At 34.9% G+C, this 15,181-nt stretch overlaps 2 protein-coding genes and 1 long non-coding RNA gene across 3 annotated transcripts; 1 reads left to right on the top strand and 2 right to left on the bottom strand.

The window, feature by feature from the left end:
• The first annotated feature begins 1,434 nt into the window (after positions 1 to 1,434).
• Positions 1,435 to 2,448, top strand: LOC122043161 (transcription factor MYB106-like). Its single transcript, XM_042603648.1, has 4 exons — positions 1,435 to 1,495; positions 1,584 to 1,713; positions 1,798 to 2,083; positions 2,404 to 2,448. The coding sequence occupies exons 1-4, from the start codon at positions 1,435 to 1,437 to the stop codon at positions 2,446 to 2,448; spliced, it is 522 nt and encodes a 173-aa protein (XP_042459582.1).
• Positions 2,449 to 3,619: 1,171 nt separating this feature from the next.
• LOC121983347 lies at positions 3,620 to 6,526 on the bottom strand. The gene is made up of 2 exons (XR_006112463.1): positions 6,473 to 6,526; positions 3,620 to 6,264 (listed from the first exon to the last, which is right to left on the bottom strand). It is a non-coding gene; the product is annotated as an uncharacterized LOC121983347 (long non-coding RNA).
• Positions 6,527 to 11,542: 5,016 nt separating this feature from the next.
• Positions 11,543 to 13,634, bottom strand: LOC121983337 (pentatricopeptide repeat-containing protein At1g09900-like). Its single transcript, XM_042536273.1, has one exon. It carries the CDS (start codon positions 13,560 to 13,562, stop codon positions 11,880 to 11,882), a length of 1,683 nt encoding a protein of 560 aa, XP_042392207.1. The 5' UTR covers positions 13,563 to 13,634; the 3' UTR covers positions 11,543 to 11,879.
• Between the last annotated feature and the right edge of the window lie 1,547 nt (positions 13,635 to 15,181).

Genomic DNA, 15,181 nt, shown 5'->3' with positions numbered 1-15,181 from the left:
TTTAGCTCACCAATCGATTTGTAAATTTATCAATCGATTGGTGAACTCTTAAACTAGGATTTTTCACCCTAAACCCTTTGGCGCATGGTCCCTTTGATCCCAATCCCTCATGCCAAATGAATTTCCTGTTCCCTAAACTTTGTGCTTAGAGCTTCCTTATCTCTAGGTTTTCATGCCAAGAATCTAGTCTCAATCTCCCCACCTGCAAAGACTTTTTCTTGCCAAAAATTCACTCCTAAACTTTTTTAACTTCTCTTATCTTACATCCGATCTTTTTTTACTTTTCTTATCTTACATCCGATATTTCAACCTACAAAGACTTCTTCTTATCAAAAATCTCATTCTCGATCTGCATAAACTTTTCTTATCTTACAAACTTACAATTCAAATTAGATCTAGCATATCAACAACTTAAACAATTATTAATTATTGAAACACTATTGGGATAAATATCAACAACTTAAATAATTATTAATTATTGAAACACTATTGGGATAAATACGAAGAAGTATTGGGTATGTGATAATTTTAAAAAAAAGGTAGGATATGTGATTTAAGTATTTGATAAAGTTAATTATATGGTTTGATAAAAAGCTGTATTAGTATATTCAATTTTATTTACTAGATGAAAATTAAAAAAATATATATTTGAGTTGAGAATTTTCTCATTATTATGAATTGAACTACTCTCCTTTTTATTTTACAAGTTATGCAGAGAATCCGGGAAGGTTGATTTTTATTAGAATTCACACGTGGCAAGACTTCTAATCAGGATACACAATTTTTTTTCATTAATTGGTAGTTTTAAATACTATTATATAAAAAACTTTTATCAATTTAATCAAAATTATTTAAATGTCACTAAAATCATTTTAAAATAATCATAAATGCTACATAAATAGCTGCTAAAACATTATAATAATATTATATTTTATATGTTGCAGTAGCTACAAAATAATTTTATATATTATAATAGTATATCATAGCTATTATAATAGCTGAAAACAAAGAACATTATTATAACAACTATTCAATAATTTTTATACATAGTAATTACTCGATAATTGTTATTACAATACTAGAATAAGGAATATTGAAGTATGAAATATATCTTCTTAATAGTTTTCCAAAATACAATGATCTTTTATTGATATTAAAAACATGAGAAAATTATAATTTTGATCCTGTAACTTACCTTTTTTCCTTTTGATCTTTAATCCTTTTTTCTAAAATTAAAATTTTTAACCTGTAATAGCTTAGTTGGCGGTCATTAAGTGCTTATGTGAAAAAAAAATACTAAAAAAAAAAAGACGATCTTAAACCTACGCTAATACTCCTACGCCGATCTCCATTCTCCCTTCTCATCCTCGACTCGCGCACGAGGCATGCAGTTGGTCTTCCTCTAGTCGCGCGCTCTCCCACTACGTCCAGAAGATGCTGGCCTATGTCGAGAAGCACGACCATGGGAGCTGGAGAGCTTTGCCGGCGAAAGCCGGTGAGCTTCCTCTGCCGCCGCTACCTGAATTGTGCTTGAGAACGGTAAAAAGGACGATGAAGTGTGAATTGTGGTGGTGCTTTTGCAGGGCTGCAGCGGTGTGGGAAGAGTTGCAAGTTGAGGTGGACCAACTACCTGACTTCGGACATCAACAGAGGGGAGTTTAGTTCGCAGGAGGAGCAGACCATCGTCCAACCGCATGCCCTGCTCGGGAACAGGTTCAATCTGCTCCTCAAATGCTGCATTGTTTTTCTCTGCGTGAGCATGATGTTGTTGATGGTTTGGAGGCTTCTTCGTTTCAGGTGGTCTGCGATCGCGACGCACTTGCCGAAGAGAACGGACAATGAGATCAAGAACTACTGGAACACGCACCTAAAGAAGCGGTTGGCGAAGATGGGCATCGACCCGTGCACGCACAAGGCGAAGACCGATGCCCTCGGCCCCGCCGTCGAAGCCGGACCCTCCCGGAGTGCCGCCAACCTCAGCCACATGGCGCAGTGGGAGAGCGCGCGACTGGAGGCCGAGGCGCGCCTCGTGCGCGAGTCAAGGTTGAGAGGGGAGAATGGAGATCGGCGTAGAAATATTAGCGTAGGTTTAAGATCGTCTTATTTTTTTTTTTAGTATTTTTTTCCCAAGTAAGCAATTAACGACCGCCAACTAAGCGATTACCGGTTAAAAATTCTAATTTTAGAAAAAAGGATTAAAATTGAAACATATTACTAAATTACGGGACTAAAAATGTAAATTAACTATTAACATAATGAAAATTGGAAGAAAGGTAAGTTACAGGACCAAAATTATAATTTTCTCTTAAAAACATCAACAAACTATATATATATTAGACTTGGTCAGACTGGAAATTAAGAGGCAGGCTAAAGCAAATTGATGACTATCTCGAACACGACCAGGCAATTGAGCCACCAAACCTCATTCAAATTGTCAGCTGGCGCTAAGCAACACTTTAGTTAAACAACTAAATTTCCACGGGTTCATTTTCTTAAAAGATGAATTGAGATCAGGACTTGTTTTTAAACACTAGTAAAATGTTTTCTTTGGGTTCATTATCATGTGCCGTTTGCCTGTAGAAAATAAATCAGAGGACTGAGAACAAAATGAATTAAGAGTGACAAGACAGTTTATATTTCCCTGGTAGAAAATAAAACAATCTTCTTGCTTAGCATATAATCTTTAATAATTAATTAGTATATTCAACAACTCCCTTTTTATTTTATGATTAACCAAATTGTTTCATCTTAATTGAACAATTAAATATTTATTTAGAAATAAATCTAGTTCTGATTCTTACTTTTCTTACATTATTTTTTCTTTTTACTTTCAGATCTCGCATAATCTTTTTGAAGAGGTTTTTTTTTGTTTTATTTGCTTAGATCTTATACAAGATTTGTTTTTCTTCATTTTTTTTAAACGAAGAATCTGGGGAAGTTGCAATTTTTCTTAGAATTCACAGGTAGCAATACTTTAAAATGGATACATAATTTTTTTTCACTAATTAGTATTAGATTGCTCTACTGAGATTCACTTCAAATTTTATTTAAATTGTTAATTCATATGTTTTTGATTAATCAAAATTCATATTTAAATTGTTAATTCATAAGTTTAATCAAAATTATTTAAATTTAATCAAAATTACTTTAAAATATTTGTACAAACTACTAAATATCAGCTAAAATATTACAAGAGAATTGTATGAGATGTTATACATTATAACCGTTGTAGAATAATTTTACATGTTATAACAATTTACCCTAGTTATTACAATAGCACAAAAAATAAGAAACAACATTATAACAACTAATAAATCACCAAAATGCATGCATCTTTTGTATTTTTAAACTAACAAAGCACAACATGATCGATGGATGTTCTTTAACATCATTATTTTCCCAAACTTGCTAGCCTGAAACTTCCGATTCGCAATAAGTCAAAGATTTCATGTTAATTTCAATCTGAAAAACAAACTAGAGAAGACTACAGATCCTCGATCAGTTGATTTTAATGTGCAACTCTACCTAGTTCCCCACGAGATAGGGTGAAATTATCGGCAACCCCATCGCTTGTGCCGGAAAAATATACGAGCAAAATAGGGATGAACTTTTTGTTTTATTTTTCATTTTCAAGTTGTCCAAGTAAACGCACCAAAAATATCATTGACGTCTAATTGATAACAAACTAAAACACGGCCCAGCAATTGAGCAACCAAACCTCAATGTGTAAGATAGTGCTAAGCAGTCCCCACCCCACAGGATGCACTTAAAAAGTGACGAACTTATTACAATAAAATAAGAGATCAATTCCTAAGAGACATATATCCTAAAAGATAACATAATAAAGCTCTCAGTGGATTAATAGATATCTTCCCCACTCAAGGTCGAAGGATCTAACCTAAATCACTATACTCCATATAATTCAGCCATGAATCACTTGCTACTCATATGCACCCACCACCCACTTGAAATGATGCTAAACAGGCACCAAAATATTCTGAGAGGTTCATCAATAAAGCCAGAAGAATATGATGGCACCAAGCAAAACAACAAGTAACCTTCAAGACAACGTTAGGACTATATACATTTTAAAGAATTAATTTTCAGCATTAACAACTAAAACAACTTCAAAACAATTCTTAACCAAAATATCAATAATTTGGGCATTAAAGTTGAATCCAATCATAATGATATCTTTACATAAATTCAGATAATTATGGATTCAATGTGAAAATAATTATAAATCACAAACAATTATTTGATTAAAAAAATGTATATTTATGAATTTTATAGATATCATTTAAAAATGAGTAGTCCAAATAGAATTGAACTTTCTCCAGAAAACTAATAATCGTCCGGGATCTGGATGAAGAAATGATTTCAGTAGACCCCATTAAAAATTTGATTCACCAGAAGAACCAGATTCTGATTCTTTAAATTTACTTATTAAAATTCCATCATATTAATATTTAAGAGGCCAACTTATTAGTGGCCAGAATCAGATAAGATCAAAACAATCAAATGCCCCGCGATTGCAAATACGCTCTAGCACTCTTGCTTGGTTGGATTGATTCAACACTGTTAGAAGGCTCCTGAGCATATTCCTACTGCAATGGAGCAGGGAAGTTGACGAAACAAAATAGAGAGCGCTAAAAGCTCTCGATGAGTAATATCCCCAATGTATTACCAATAAAGCCATGATTCTCGTCTTCTTTCCATACGAGATTGGAAGAAATAAGAAACTCCCAAGGGCAAAAAAAAAATAAAGGGGATTGAGACACAATGTCCAGGCATAAGAATGCATCGATCATAATGAAGAAATGGTGGATGCTAGAATCACAGCCCGGGATCGTTCTCGGCAACGTACAGCGCTGAAAACGCTATCAAAAAGAAGCGCATCAGAGACTCTAATTTATTGCCTTCCTTTTCGGATTTAAAAAAATCAAATCAAAACCCTAAAATATAAGATTAATAAGAATAGTTGATTTAAAAAGAAAAACTTCTTTATTCATTTGAAAAGAAACCCATAAAATCTTCGACAGATCGAAGAAATCAAAGCACAAGCATAGCAGAAAGAAGCCTTTAGGAGATCGATTGGCTCACACACTTCAAAAGATATCGACATATTTGATTTCTGAGTTTGATGGTATTTTTGCTAGGTCATCACGGACAAATATATCAAAAACTTCACAAAGGAAAAAACGGAATAAATAATCGCGTATAAAAAACCCGAAATATTCTATAGTTGAGTATAGCTTTTGATGAGGAATACTTGGGCGTATTAGATATACTGACATGATTCTCTGGTATCTTTTTCAATACAAACTTAGAAGGGAATTGATATATAAAATGTCCCAGGCATAAGAATGCATCCACTATATAGAATACATAGTCGACGCCAGAATCACAGCCCGGTATGATTATCGGCAACGAGTCCCGCTGATTGCGCAATGAATGACAAGAACGCATCAGAGAATTTATTGCCGAAAACAGACATTTATTTATCAAGAGTAGATGATCCTGTTGTGAAAATCCAAAGCGCCAGATTCTGAAGAATCAAAGCTCACAAAAAATTTGGCTACGAATTGAAGAAATGCAGATTCACAAGGATGGAAGAAAGGGGAAAATGAAGCGGAATGTCCAAGCATTAGAATGCATCGACCCAATTAAACGAGTGATTGAAGTCAGAATCACAGCTTGGAATTGTTCTCGGCAACGTACAGCGCTGACAACGCTATCAGAAAGAGCGCATCAGAGACTCTAATTTATTGCCTTCTTCAGATCAGAAGAACAAAAATCAAAAACATAAAAAAAAAAAAAAGAGAGAGAGAGAGAGACAGACCACGACCAGAAATCTAATTTTATAGCCTAATTCGTCAGATTAATCAAACATAAATTGAAAAAAAGGTAAATAAACTCTTTATGCATTTGCAAGGAAGAGCCACATAAAAGCTTTTACAAATCAAACAATTAAGCATAATAGAAAAAATAAATTTTTGTGACTTCGAAAGTACAAGAGGAGAAGCTCCTTTTGGAAATCGAATGGCTCAGACACTTTGAAAGATATCAACATCTTTGATTTCTGAGTTTGATGGTATCTTTGTAAGGTCATCACGGACAAACTTGTCATTGAAATTACAAAGTATAAAAATGACTGAAATTACAATGAAGGTATCATCAAAGTGAGGAGAGGCCACAGCTAGAACAGGATGGTAAGGTATACTAGACACCCTAGCAGAGAACAAAAACATAGCCTCACTGCATCTGAAGATCAAAGAAAATGATTCATAACAATTTAAAAAGATTACTCTTTCACGATTCAAAAATCTACGAAAGATAGGAAAAGGAAACCTTCAAAGGATGAATTACTGGCTCAGATGCTATGAAAAGCAAAGACATTTACAATTTCTGATTTTGATGGAATGCCATCGAATTAAAAAAAGACAAGTAATAAAAAGTATAACGAAGCTACCTTCACCGCTATAAGAAATCAGGGTAAAGGAGGGGAAGAAGAAGAGGAGAAGCAGCGCCGGTATAATGGTTTGATTAGGAATTGCAGACATCAAACAAATTTATAGCGGAGAAGAAAAACCCTAGATTCAGTCAATTGACAAAATTACCCATAGTGTCGGCGGATCACTAAATCAAGATTTTTACTACCGTTGGTTTTCCATTAAATATAACTAGGAAATAGTATACAATTAAGGGGTGTAACTTTTAATTATTTGAATAATTTTTGTGGATTTTAAAAGTTTAGATGTATTTAATTTTGATTTTTATAAATTTTATAAAAATATAATAATATCTAAATTAAATTTTTATAGAATTTTAAAAAATTACGTGTTATAAAAATTTTATTTTTTAAAATTCTATGGAATTTTTTTTTATTTAAAATTTCAATAGATTTTTCTAGTTTCTTTTATAAACCTTGGATATAAATTTTAACCAATAAGATCTCTTCAAAATATTTGATACAATTTAAAAATAAAATAAAAAATCTTCACCTCACTCTTGAAAAAAAATTTTATAGACAAGTATACTATTTATTATTTTATTAAAAATAAATTTAATTAGGTATTTTAAATTTTATTTAAAAATAAATATCGTGCGAGATCATCACCATCGGGATAGGATCCTCGGTCCGTAAAGATTGAACCAGTCTTTGCATTGGTGGGCGGCAATGACCTTCACCTGTTAACAGGTGGAGATCATTGCCTCCCACCAATCTCCTTTTCCTGATCCAGGAGCGGACCAAGAAAAAGGGTCTAGAGAATTTTATCCCATGATCGTCTATAATTTTTTAAGATTAAATACACCCTTTTAAATCTAATAGTTCCATGAAATCTAAAAATATCCATAAAAATCATATAAAAAAAATCTATAGAACTCCATGAAATTTTTTTCACAACTATATATAATTTTATAAAAATTAATAAAAATCTACCAACTCCCAAAAAAAAAAAAAAATTACCATTAAAGAAAAATCAATAAATGTGATTCAAATCTCTCGATTCAATACACTCCCGTAAAAGTAATATTTTAGACCAATTTGCCAGCTTAAAATTCCAATATTTATTCAAAATTAGCATGAGATATTAAAGTAATTATTTTAAGTTGGAAATTTTTTTTTGAATATAGCTTTTTTTACTACCGTTGACATCACGTATCAATTTTTACTAGCTTATTTACAAACGATTAATTTGTAAAATTAAAACGGCTTTTTACCAAGGGCAAAAGAACGAAGGAGCTGTCATATTTTTTTCTTTACCACAAGAAATCCCTTAATTTCAAAACTATCAAAAGATTATTTACCAAAAGAAATCCCTTAATTAAAAGAGTATTAAAAATACTGTTATTTCTTTTCTGCCCCACTTGTCAACTTCTTAAATCTAAGACTATTTTTCAATTCATGATCTATGAGAAAATATCGAATCTATGTTGGACCTAATATTGGATCATATCAGATCCAACGTAAATATGATATTTTTTTATATCAGACCCGACATGCATAATATGAAAAAATATTAGGCCCAGTGTGGACCTAATATGAAAAATATCAGATTCAGGCTATCTCTGATATTAGACCATATCAAGCCTAGGATGAGTTTGATATGGAAAATATCATGCCCACGCTGGGTCTGATATGGAAAATAACAAGGTCACGCTGGGTCTGATATGAAAAATAACAAGGCCACGTTGAGACTGATATTGGGCCATATTGGCCCAGGCCCAAAGTAGGGCTGATATGGGAAAATATCACGCTCATCGTGAGATCATATCAGACCCAACGGTGTACCTAATAGGGGAACATATCAGACCCTTTTTAATCTTGAAAAGAGGGGATGCATGGGAAAGCGGTGACAGAGAGAGGAGATTTAGGAGGTTGGCGGGAGGGGTGGGAAGGGAATAATACTATTTTTGATATTTTTTTTGATAATTTTAAAACTAGGATATTCTTTTGGGTAAATAAAGAAACACGTCTGTATTTTTTTATATATAAAAAGTCAAAATTAAAATTAAAAAGTCCAGGTAAGAAATTCAAATATAGGTATATATTAAAAATAAGGGGTGGATTAGGGATGTAAACGAGTCAAACCGAGGCAAACATTATTAAGCTCGAGCTCGATTAGTTTAAGTTATATTCGGGCTTGAGATCGAATCAAACTTTTATCATAAGGTTCGAGCTCGGCTCGTTTTGGAATTACCATGCTCGCGAACAGTTCGAGCCCGACTCGTTATTAGCTCGATTATCATAGTTAACGAGTTTAACTCGTTAATCGAGCTCGTGCTCAATTTGGGACTCGTTTTAGAGCTAGTTTGTTTGACTCATTTTAAGGCTCATTTTAGAGTTCGTTTTGTAGACTTATTAAGCGAGTTCGAAAACTCATTTTAAAAAATATTCAACAAACCTAATCATTAAAATAATATAAACTCAACACATCATTGAACATCTCAAACTACTACATTAAACTTCCAAACTCAACACATCACTGAACATGTTTGCGAACCCTTTAATTGAGCCGAGCTCGAGCCTGAGTTCACGAGCCTATAAACGAACATGTTCTCAAGCCCTTTAAATGAGCCGAGCTCGATCCCAAATTCACGAGCCTATAAACGAACATATTCTCGAGATCTTTAAACGAGCTAAGCTCGAGCCTGAGCTTGCGAGCCTATAAACGAACATGTTCGCGAGCTCACGAGCCAAATATCCTTAAACTCGAGCTCGGCTCGATAAGATAAACGAATGAACTCGAACAAGTTTTTTACCGAATCGATCTCTGAATAGATCACGAACTGTTTAGTTCATTTACATTCCTGGGTGGATATGCTCCTGACTGCTCGTCCGTGTCCGCTTCTAAATTGTTGGAGAGTCCAAAAGTGAGCTGAACATCTCAAAGTAAATGTACTTAGGACGTTTAGATCACTTTCGGATATCTTAACCACTCAATCATAGACAAAGAGCGCAGTCAAATAATCTCATTAAAAATAATGTCATAAGGCTAATTAAAAAATTATCTTACTAATTAAAATATTAAATTTATACAAAATTAAAACATGAAATTACTTTTATGGGTAAAAATAGACTCCCTTTATTTTCAAATGGGAGCCCCACTCAGTGTTTGCCATGTACATTTATTCAAATGCCCTTCAATACTATTCTGTATTGTTCAATATTGGTATCTCCAATCTAAATGTCCTATATAATTTTCTAATCAGTCAGGCATGTTATAGCAAGAAATCGTGGATAATTGCTACAAGCCTACAACACGTCTGACATATTTAACGTTAAAAAATATTTACATTGTAACACCAATAATTTTGTTGGTGCTATAATATGATTCCATATCTATTACAATAGTTATAATTGTAATAGTTAAAAAACATAACTGCTATAACACGATTTTATCCTACTCATATAGTTGGTCATATATTGTGTCAGTTTTTTATTCCCATACAATTTGTAAATAATCTTTTCGAACAATTTATGCTACGATTTTACTATGCAAACTGGTTTTAGGGTCAAGAGCTCAATTTATGCAGACCTACCGATAAGAAAGCCTTTAAATGTTAGACAAAGATCGAAATAAATTTAAATATTGTTGTAAATTAATTAATAAATCTGTAAAACCAAAGCTTCCTTACGAGGCATCTTTAAATTCACACATCCTCCTTGGTTCCAAGTTCTCCGCAATCTCGCAGCTATTTTTCCAAATACCTTTATCAAATATGAAATACCGTTCTATGCCATTATTCACTGACTAGAAACCCATTGTCAATCACTGAGAGACAGAAATAATTAAATACGTTTTTAATATTTTTAACTGATCCATTGAAAATAAAAACTTTTCCATTTTTTAAAATTTCCTTCCGTAGGACTCATAACTTCAGAAAACTTTTAATTATCCAGTTCCTCCAAGTTTACTCTTATTATTACTTTTTCTAACAATTTTTCTTTTCCTTGGGAGAAAATTGAGTGTCCCCCTTCAGAACTTAAGATTTGCTTTGTTATGTTTGCCGGAGAGAGAAAATACCAAAGAAATGAAATAAAGCAGAGAAAGCTGACGAACAAAAAAAAAAAGGCAACATCACGAATTATGCAACATCACGAATTATGTTTCTTACAGGATGAAATCATGAAAGAAAAACTCCAACAAACTGTCATTGTTCATCTCAAACAGAGCAAGAGATTAAAAAAAGGAAGAAACTATCATTGTTCATCTCTTTTCTAAGTGGATGCAACTGAAGAGGATGAATCACTTTTATCATAGTCAACAAGTTACAAGTGTAATTAGTTTTCTAATTAATTTTAGACAGATTGAGTTACAGAGGATGGATCCTTAAACAAAAAAAAACATGATAAATTCATCCTTTGAGTTCTCTCGCACTCAATTCATCTTTAGCCTTATCCTTTCAAGGAGACTACAGGAAACCAAAACTAATTTACTTACCAATATTTTCAAAACTGTGTGGAGATAATCTAGAGGCTCAATATTGCCGAGAAATGATTTGAAATGTATGGTTGTGCAGAGATTAATTACAAATCTTTAGCAAGTTCGGAATAGTTATTACTTATGGATTGATAGAGAAATGGAAATTTATGATTTTAAATTTTAATTCACATTTCTAGCCATGTTGCAAGTGTGTAAGATACTTTTTTTTTTCTTGTGACCAGTTCTTGGAATTGGTAGAATCTCTATTCCTAATGGCACAAGAACATAGGTAGATCTTCAAATAAGCCACTTGAATTTCATAGCAAAGCTGAAAAGTGCTAATCTTGTTGCTACGAGGGTTGTGCAAACATAAACAATATTATTGGTCAAATTCACAATAAGTACTTATTCTTGCAAGGATTAACTGCTTGGAGCTATTTTCTGGGTGCCCTAAAAGAGACTATTGGTGGCATAATTGCCCTGCATCAATGATTAACTAACATGCTAAATTGAAACTGTAGACCTCAAAATGATCAAAGTTCCGTCCAAAATCATGTAAGCAAGGGCATCCCAAATATAGGTTAAAGCATATCAAACATGAGAGTACAGAATGAAGGAAGCAGATAGAAGATAAATTAATAAGCAACTAGTACCAGGAATGTTATACAACTATCATAGCTAAAACAAATCAACCTAGCATGACTATTGATATTGCAAAACTGAAGATAAGATTATGTCATACCAAAAGGAGCTAGAAATCCACTGCTGTGCTGCAATGAATCATCATCTTCAAATTTTTGTAACTCACATTAGATACTCTTTTGAATCAACTCCAGTATTAGATCGGTGAAGCACTTTTTCTGTCATTCAGTGGCAGAATGGAGTTTGATGACACAAGTCCACAGAGTTCGCCAAAATCTCATTCTAAATCTCAAGGAAAATCCTTATCTATGTGTTAGTAATCACATTTACCACCTTCTTCTTAATAACTCCTCTAGAACACAATTCAAAATGTAACTGTGTAGCCTCTTCTGTCAGTCCTTCATTAGTTAGTCCTTCAATGAGAATGGTATAGGTGGATTCAGTAGGCATACGACCATCAGAGATCATGGAAGCAAAGAAATCAATGGCACGAACAGTCTGCTGCAATTTACATAGCCCCAAAATGATTGAGTTATATATAATTGCATTGGGTACAATGCCTATCTTCTGCAACTCCTCAAATACACTGATTGCCTCAGTGACCTTGCCTTCTCTAGTTAGACCGGCAACTAGAGAAGCAAAGGTAATCACGTCAGGACGAAGTCCCTTATGCAGCATCTCCTTTAGAAACTCAACTGCCTTCTCCGTATTCCCAACTTTAGAGAGCCCATCAATAACAGTGTTATATGAAATCAAGACAGGGGAACATCCCTTGTCTTCAAGTTGTTGAAGCATTTCCACAGCAACATCAACCTTACCATCTTTGCACAATGCAGTAAGCAAAGTGTTGTATGTGACAATGTCTGGGTAACACCCTCTCGAAACCATCTTATCCAAGCACTCCACTGCCCTATCCATCTTCTTCTCCTTGCAAAACCCATGGATGACTGGGTTATAGCTCAATGAATTGGGGGTGCACCCATGCTCGTGCATCTTATCCAACAGAGTAATGGCGCGACCCATCTGTCCTCGACGGCACAAGAAGTTGATGAGGATGTTGAAAGAGACAACACTGGGCGAGCAACCCTTCTGAATCATTTCAGCAAACAGCTTCTCGGCGTCCACCCACCTGCCTGTGCTACACATGCTCCTGAGGATGATATTGTGGGAAATGACGTTGGGATTGCAGCCGTAGGAAGGCATGTGATCCAAGAACTCGATTGCTTCTTTCAACCTGCCCTCCTTGCACATGCCGTTGATCAAGACGTTGTATGTGACGACGTCCGGCGTGCATCCCTTGGTCCGCATCTCGTCCAGGAGCTTCATTGCTTGCTGGACGCCGCTCTCCTTACAAGCCGCTTCGATTAGTATCGTGTAGGTGAACAGGTCCGGGGCGCAACCTGTCTGGAGCATTTCGTCGAGCAACTCGAGGCCCTGCTTAAGGCGAGCACGATCGCAGAGGCACTGGAGGACGGTGTTGTAAGTGACGACGTCGGGCGCGACGGACATGCGGCGGAGGACATCAAGGGCGGCATCGGGCTCGCCGGACTTGCAGAGGCCAGCGATCATCACGTTGTAGGTGATGACGTCGGGGGCGGCGCCGGAGGACTCGAGGATGGAGAGCACGCGGGCGGCGTTGCCGGTGCGTCCGTGGCGGCAGAAGCCGCGGATGAGGCTGGTGCAGGGGATGATGTTGGGGACCTCACCTTGGACGACCATGGATTCGACGAAGCGGAGGCTCTCGTCGAGTTCGCCTCGGTGTACGAGGCGGAGGAGGTGTTCGTTGGATGGGTCGGGTGGGCGGCGACGGCCGCGAGTAGGAGTGCGACTCGCGACGTGGAGGGAGAGGGAGCGTGCTCGAGGGCGGCGGCGAGGGACGGAGGAGAAGGGCGACAGGTACAATGGGAGCGGTCGCCGGAGGAGAGGGAGGAGGGAGCGAGGTGTGGCGGTTGGAATTGGGAGGAGAGAGGAAGAGGTTAAGAGATCCATGGAGATTTGGGTACGCGAGAGCGGAAAAGGGGAAGAGAAGACGAAGAAGAAAAAGCTCCAAATTTGGAGGATAATGTTGTAAATTTCCAGATCAAATATGAAGATTCCGACGGGTAGATATTTTAATTACGAAAACTACAGGAGCATCATCTAAAAAGATGAATCTTAGGGCAAAATGAGGGTTCCAACCCCGATCAAATCCAATCATGTCTTTCTGCATTCGATCCAAATCTCCTTTTTCCCGTTTCGTTAAAGAAAACCTCTTCTCGTATATTATGATTCAATAAAATCAATCAAAAATCACAAAACTCCCCGTGTGAAACTAAACTTTCTTTCGTAACTAAGTTTTCTTTCGTCCATCACTTTACATTTCTAATAATTTAGATGGACGAAACGATGCTCCAACCTGGTTAAAATTCAAAAAATAAATAAAAAGGTGTTTGAAATCTCTAAAACATTTTCATCAACAAAGCTAGCTAGACAATTTTTAGGATGTGTTTGGTTCAAGTTATCATGTATAATCTTGATTATGTGATTATTTGGTAATCACATATAACCAAGGTTATGGAGAATAAAACATAACCAAATATTATTTGGTTCAACATATGCAATGCAACAAAAACTTATTTGTTTGAAGTTTTTAATGAATACCCTAGTTTAATATTTTACTATATTACACTTAGTTAATAATAATAATAATAATAATAATAATATATTTAAACTCTATATTTATTTTTTACTTTTTCTTTATTTTTATATATTTATTTTTTATTTTGTTTGTTTGTTTTTATTTTTTTTAGTTTTTTAATTTTTAATTTTTAAAGTTTTTTTTACTTTTTTATTTTAATTATTTTATTTTTTTTTGTTTTTTTTATGTTTGTTTACATTTTTTTATGTTTTTAACGTTTTTTTATTATTTTTATTTTTAAAATTTTTACTTTTTAAAGTTTTTTTCGATTCCTGGTTGCATGCCCCTTTTACTGACGTGTCGGACATGGAACATTACTCGGGAATCATCGATTACCTAAATCAAACAGGATTTTTGTTGATAACCTTAGATGAATACTAAAATTATCAAGAATAATCCTCAACCAAACAGATCTAGAATCTAATGAAGGTAAAATATGTCAGGCTCAATAAATTCTAGCCACAAAACAATAGTCAATTCAAATGAACCTTACCTCTCTTACTTTTTAGGGGGTTAATTTGCGGCAATTTACCAAAAGGCGTACTACAGTTAATGTATTTACCAAAAAGTGCATCACGGTTTTGTGTTTACCAAAAGGCGCAGGTAAGTGATGTTTATTACCGAATATATCCCTACCGCCAACTCCTCTGATCAGTCATCATTTCCCAGGCATCCGAACCACATTTTTAAAAAACTTAGATATTAAAAAAAAACGATCATTAGGGTACCTCCCTCCTTCATGACATGCGAGTGCAGTTCGGTCTTGTGAAACCCTAGTTTAGTGTTCGTGAACCATCAGTTCGAGTTTTTCTCAAGCGGCATCTAGCTAGCATTTCAGTTTAATTAAAAACCAGGAGTGTTCGTGAGCCATCAGTGAAGGATTCTAGGGTTTACATTACATTATTCAGCTAGTATCATAATGGCGCAAAGA

This window comes from Zingiber officinale, chromosome 1B, assembly GCF_018446385.1.
Source record: "Zingiber officinale cultivar Zhangliang chromosome 1B, Zo_v1.1, whole genome shotgun sequence".
NCBI lineage: Eukaryota > Viridiplantae > Streptophyta > Magnoliopsida > Zingiberales > Zingiberaceae > Zingiber > Zingiber officinale.
This window is presented reverse-complemented; position numbering and strand designations above follow the sequence as displayed.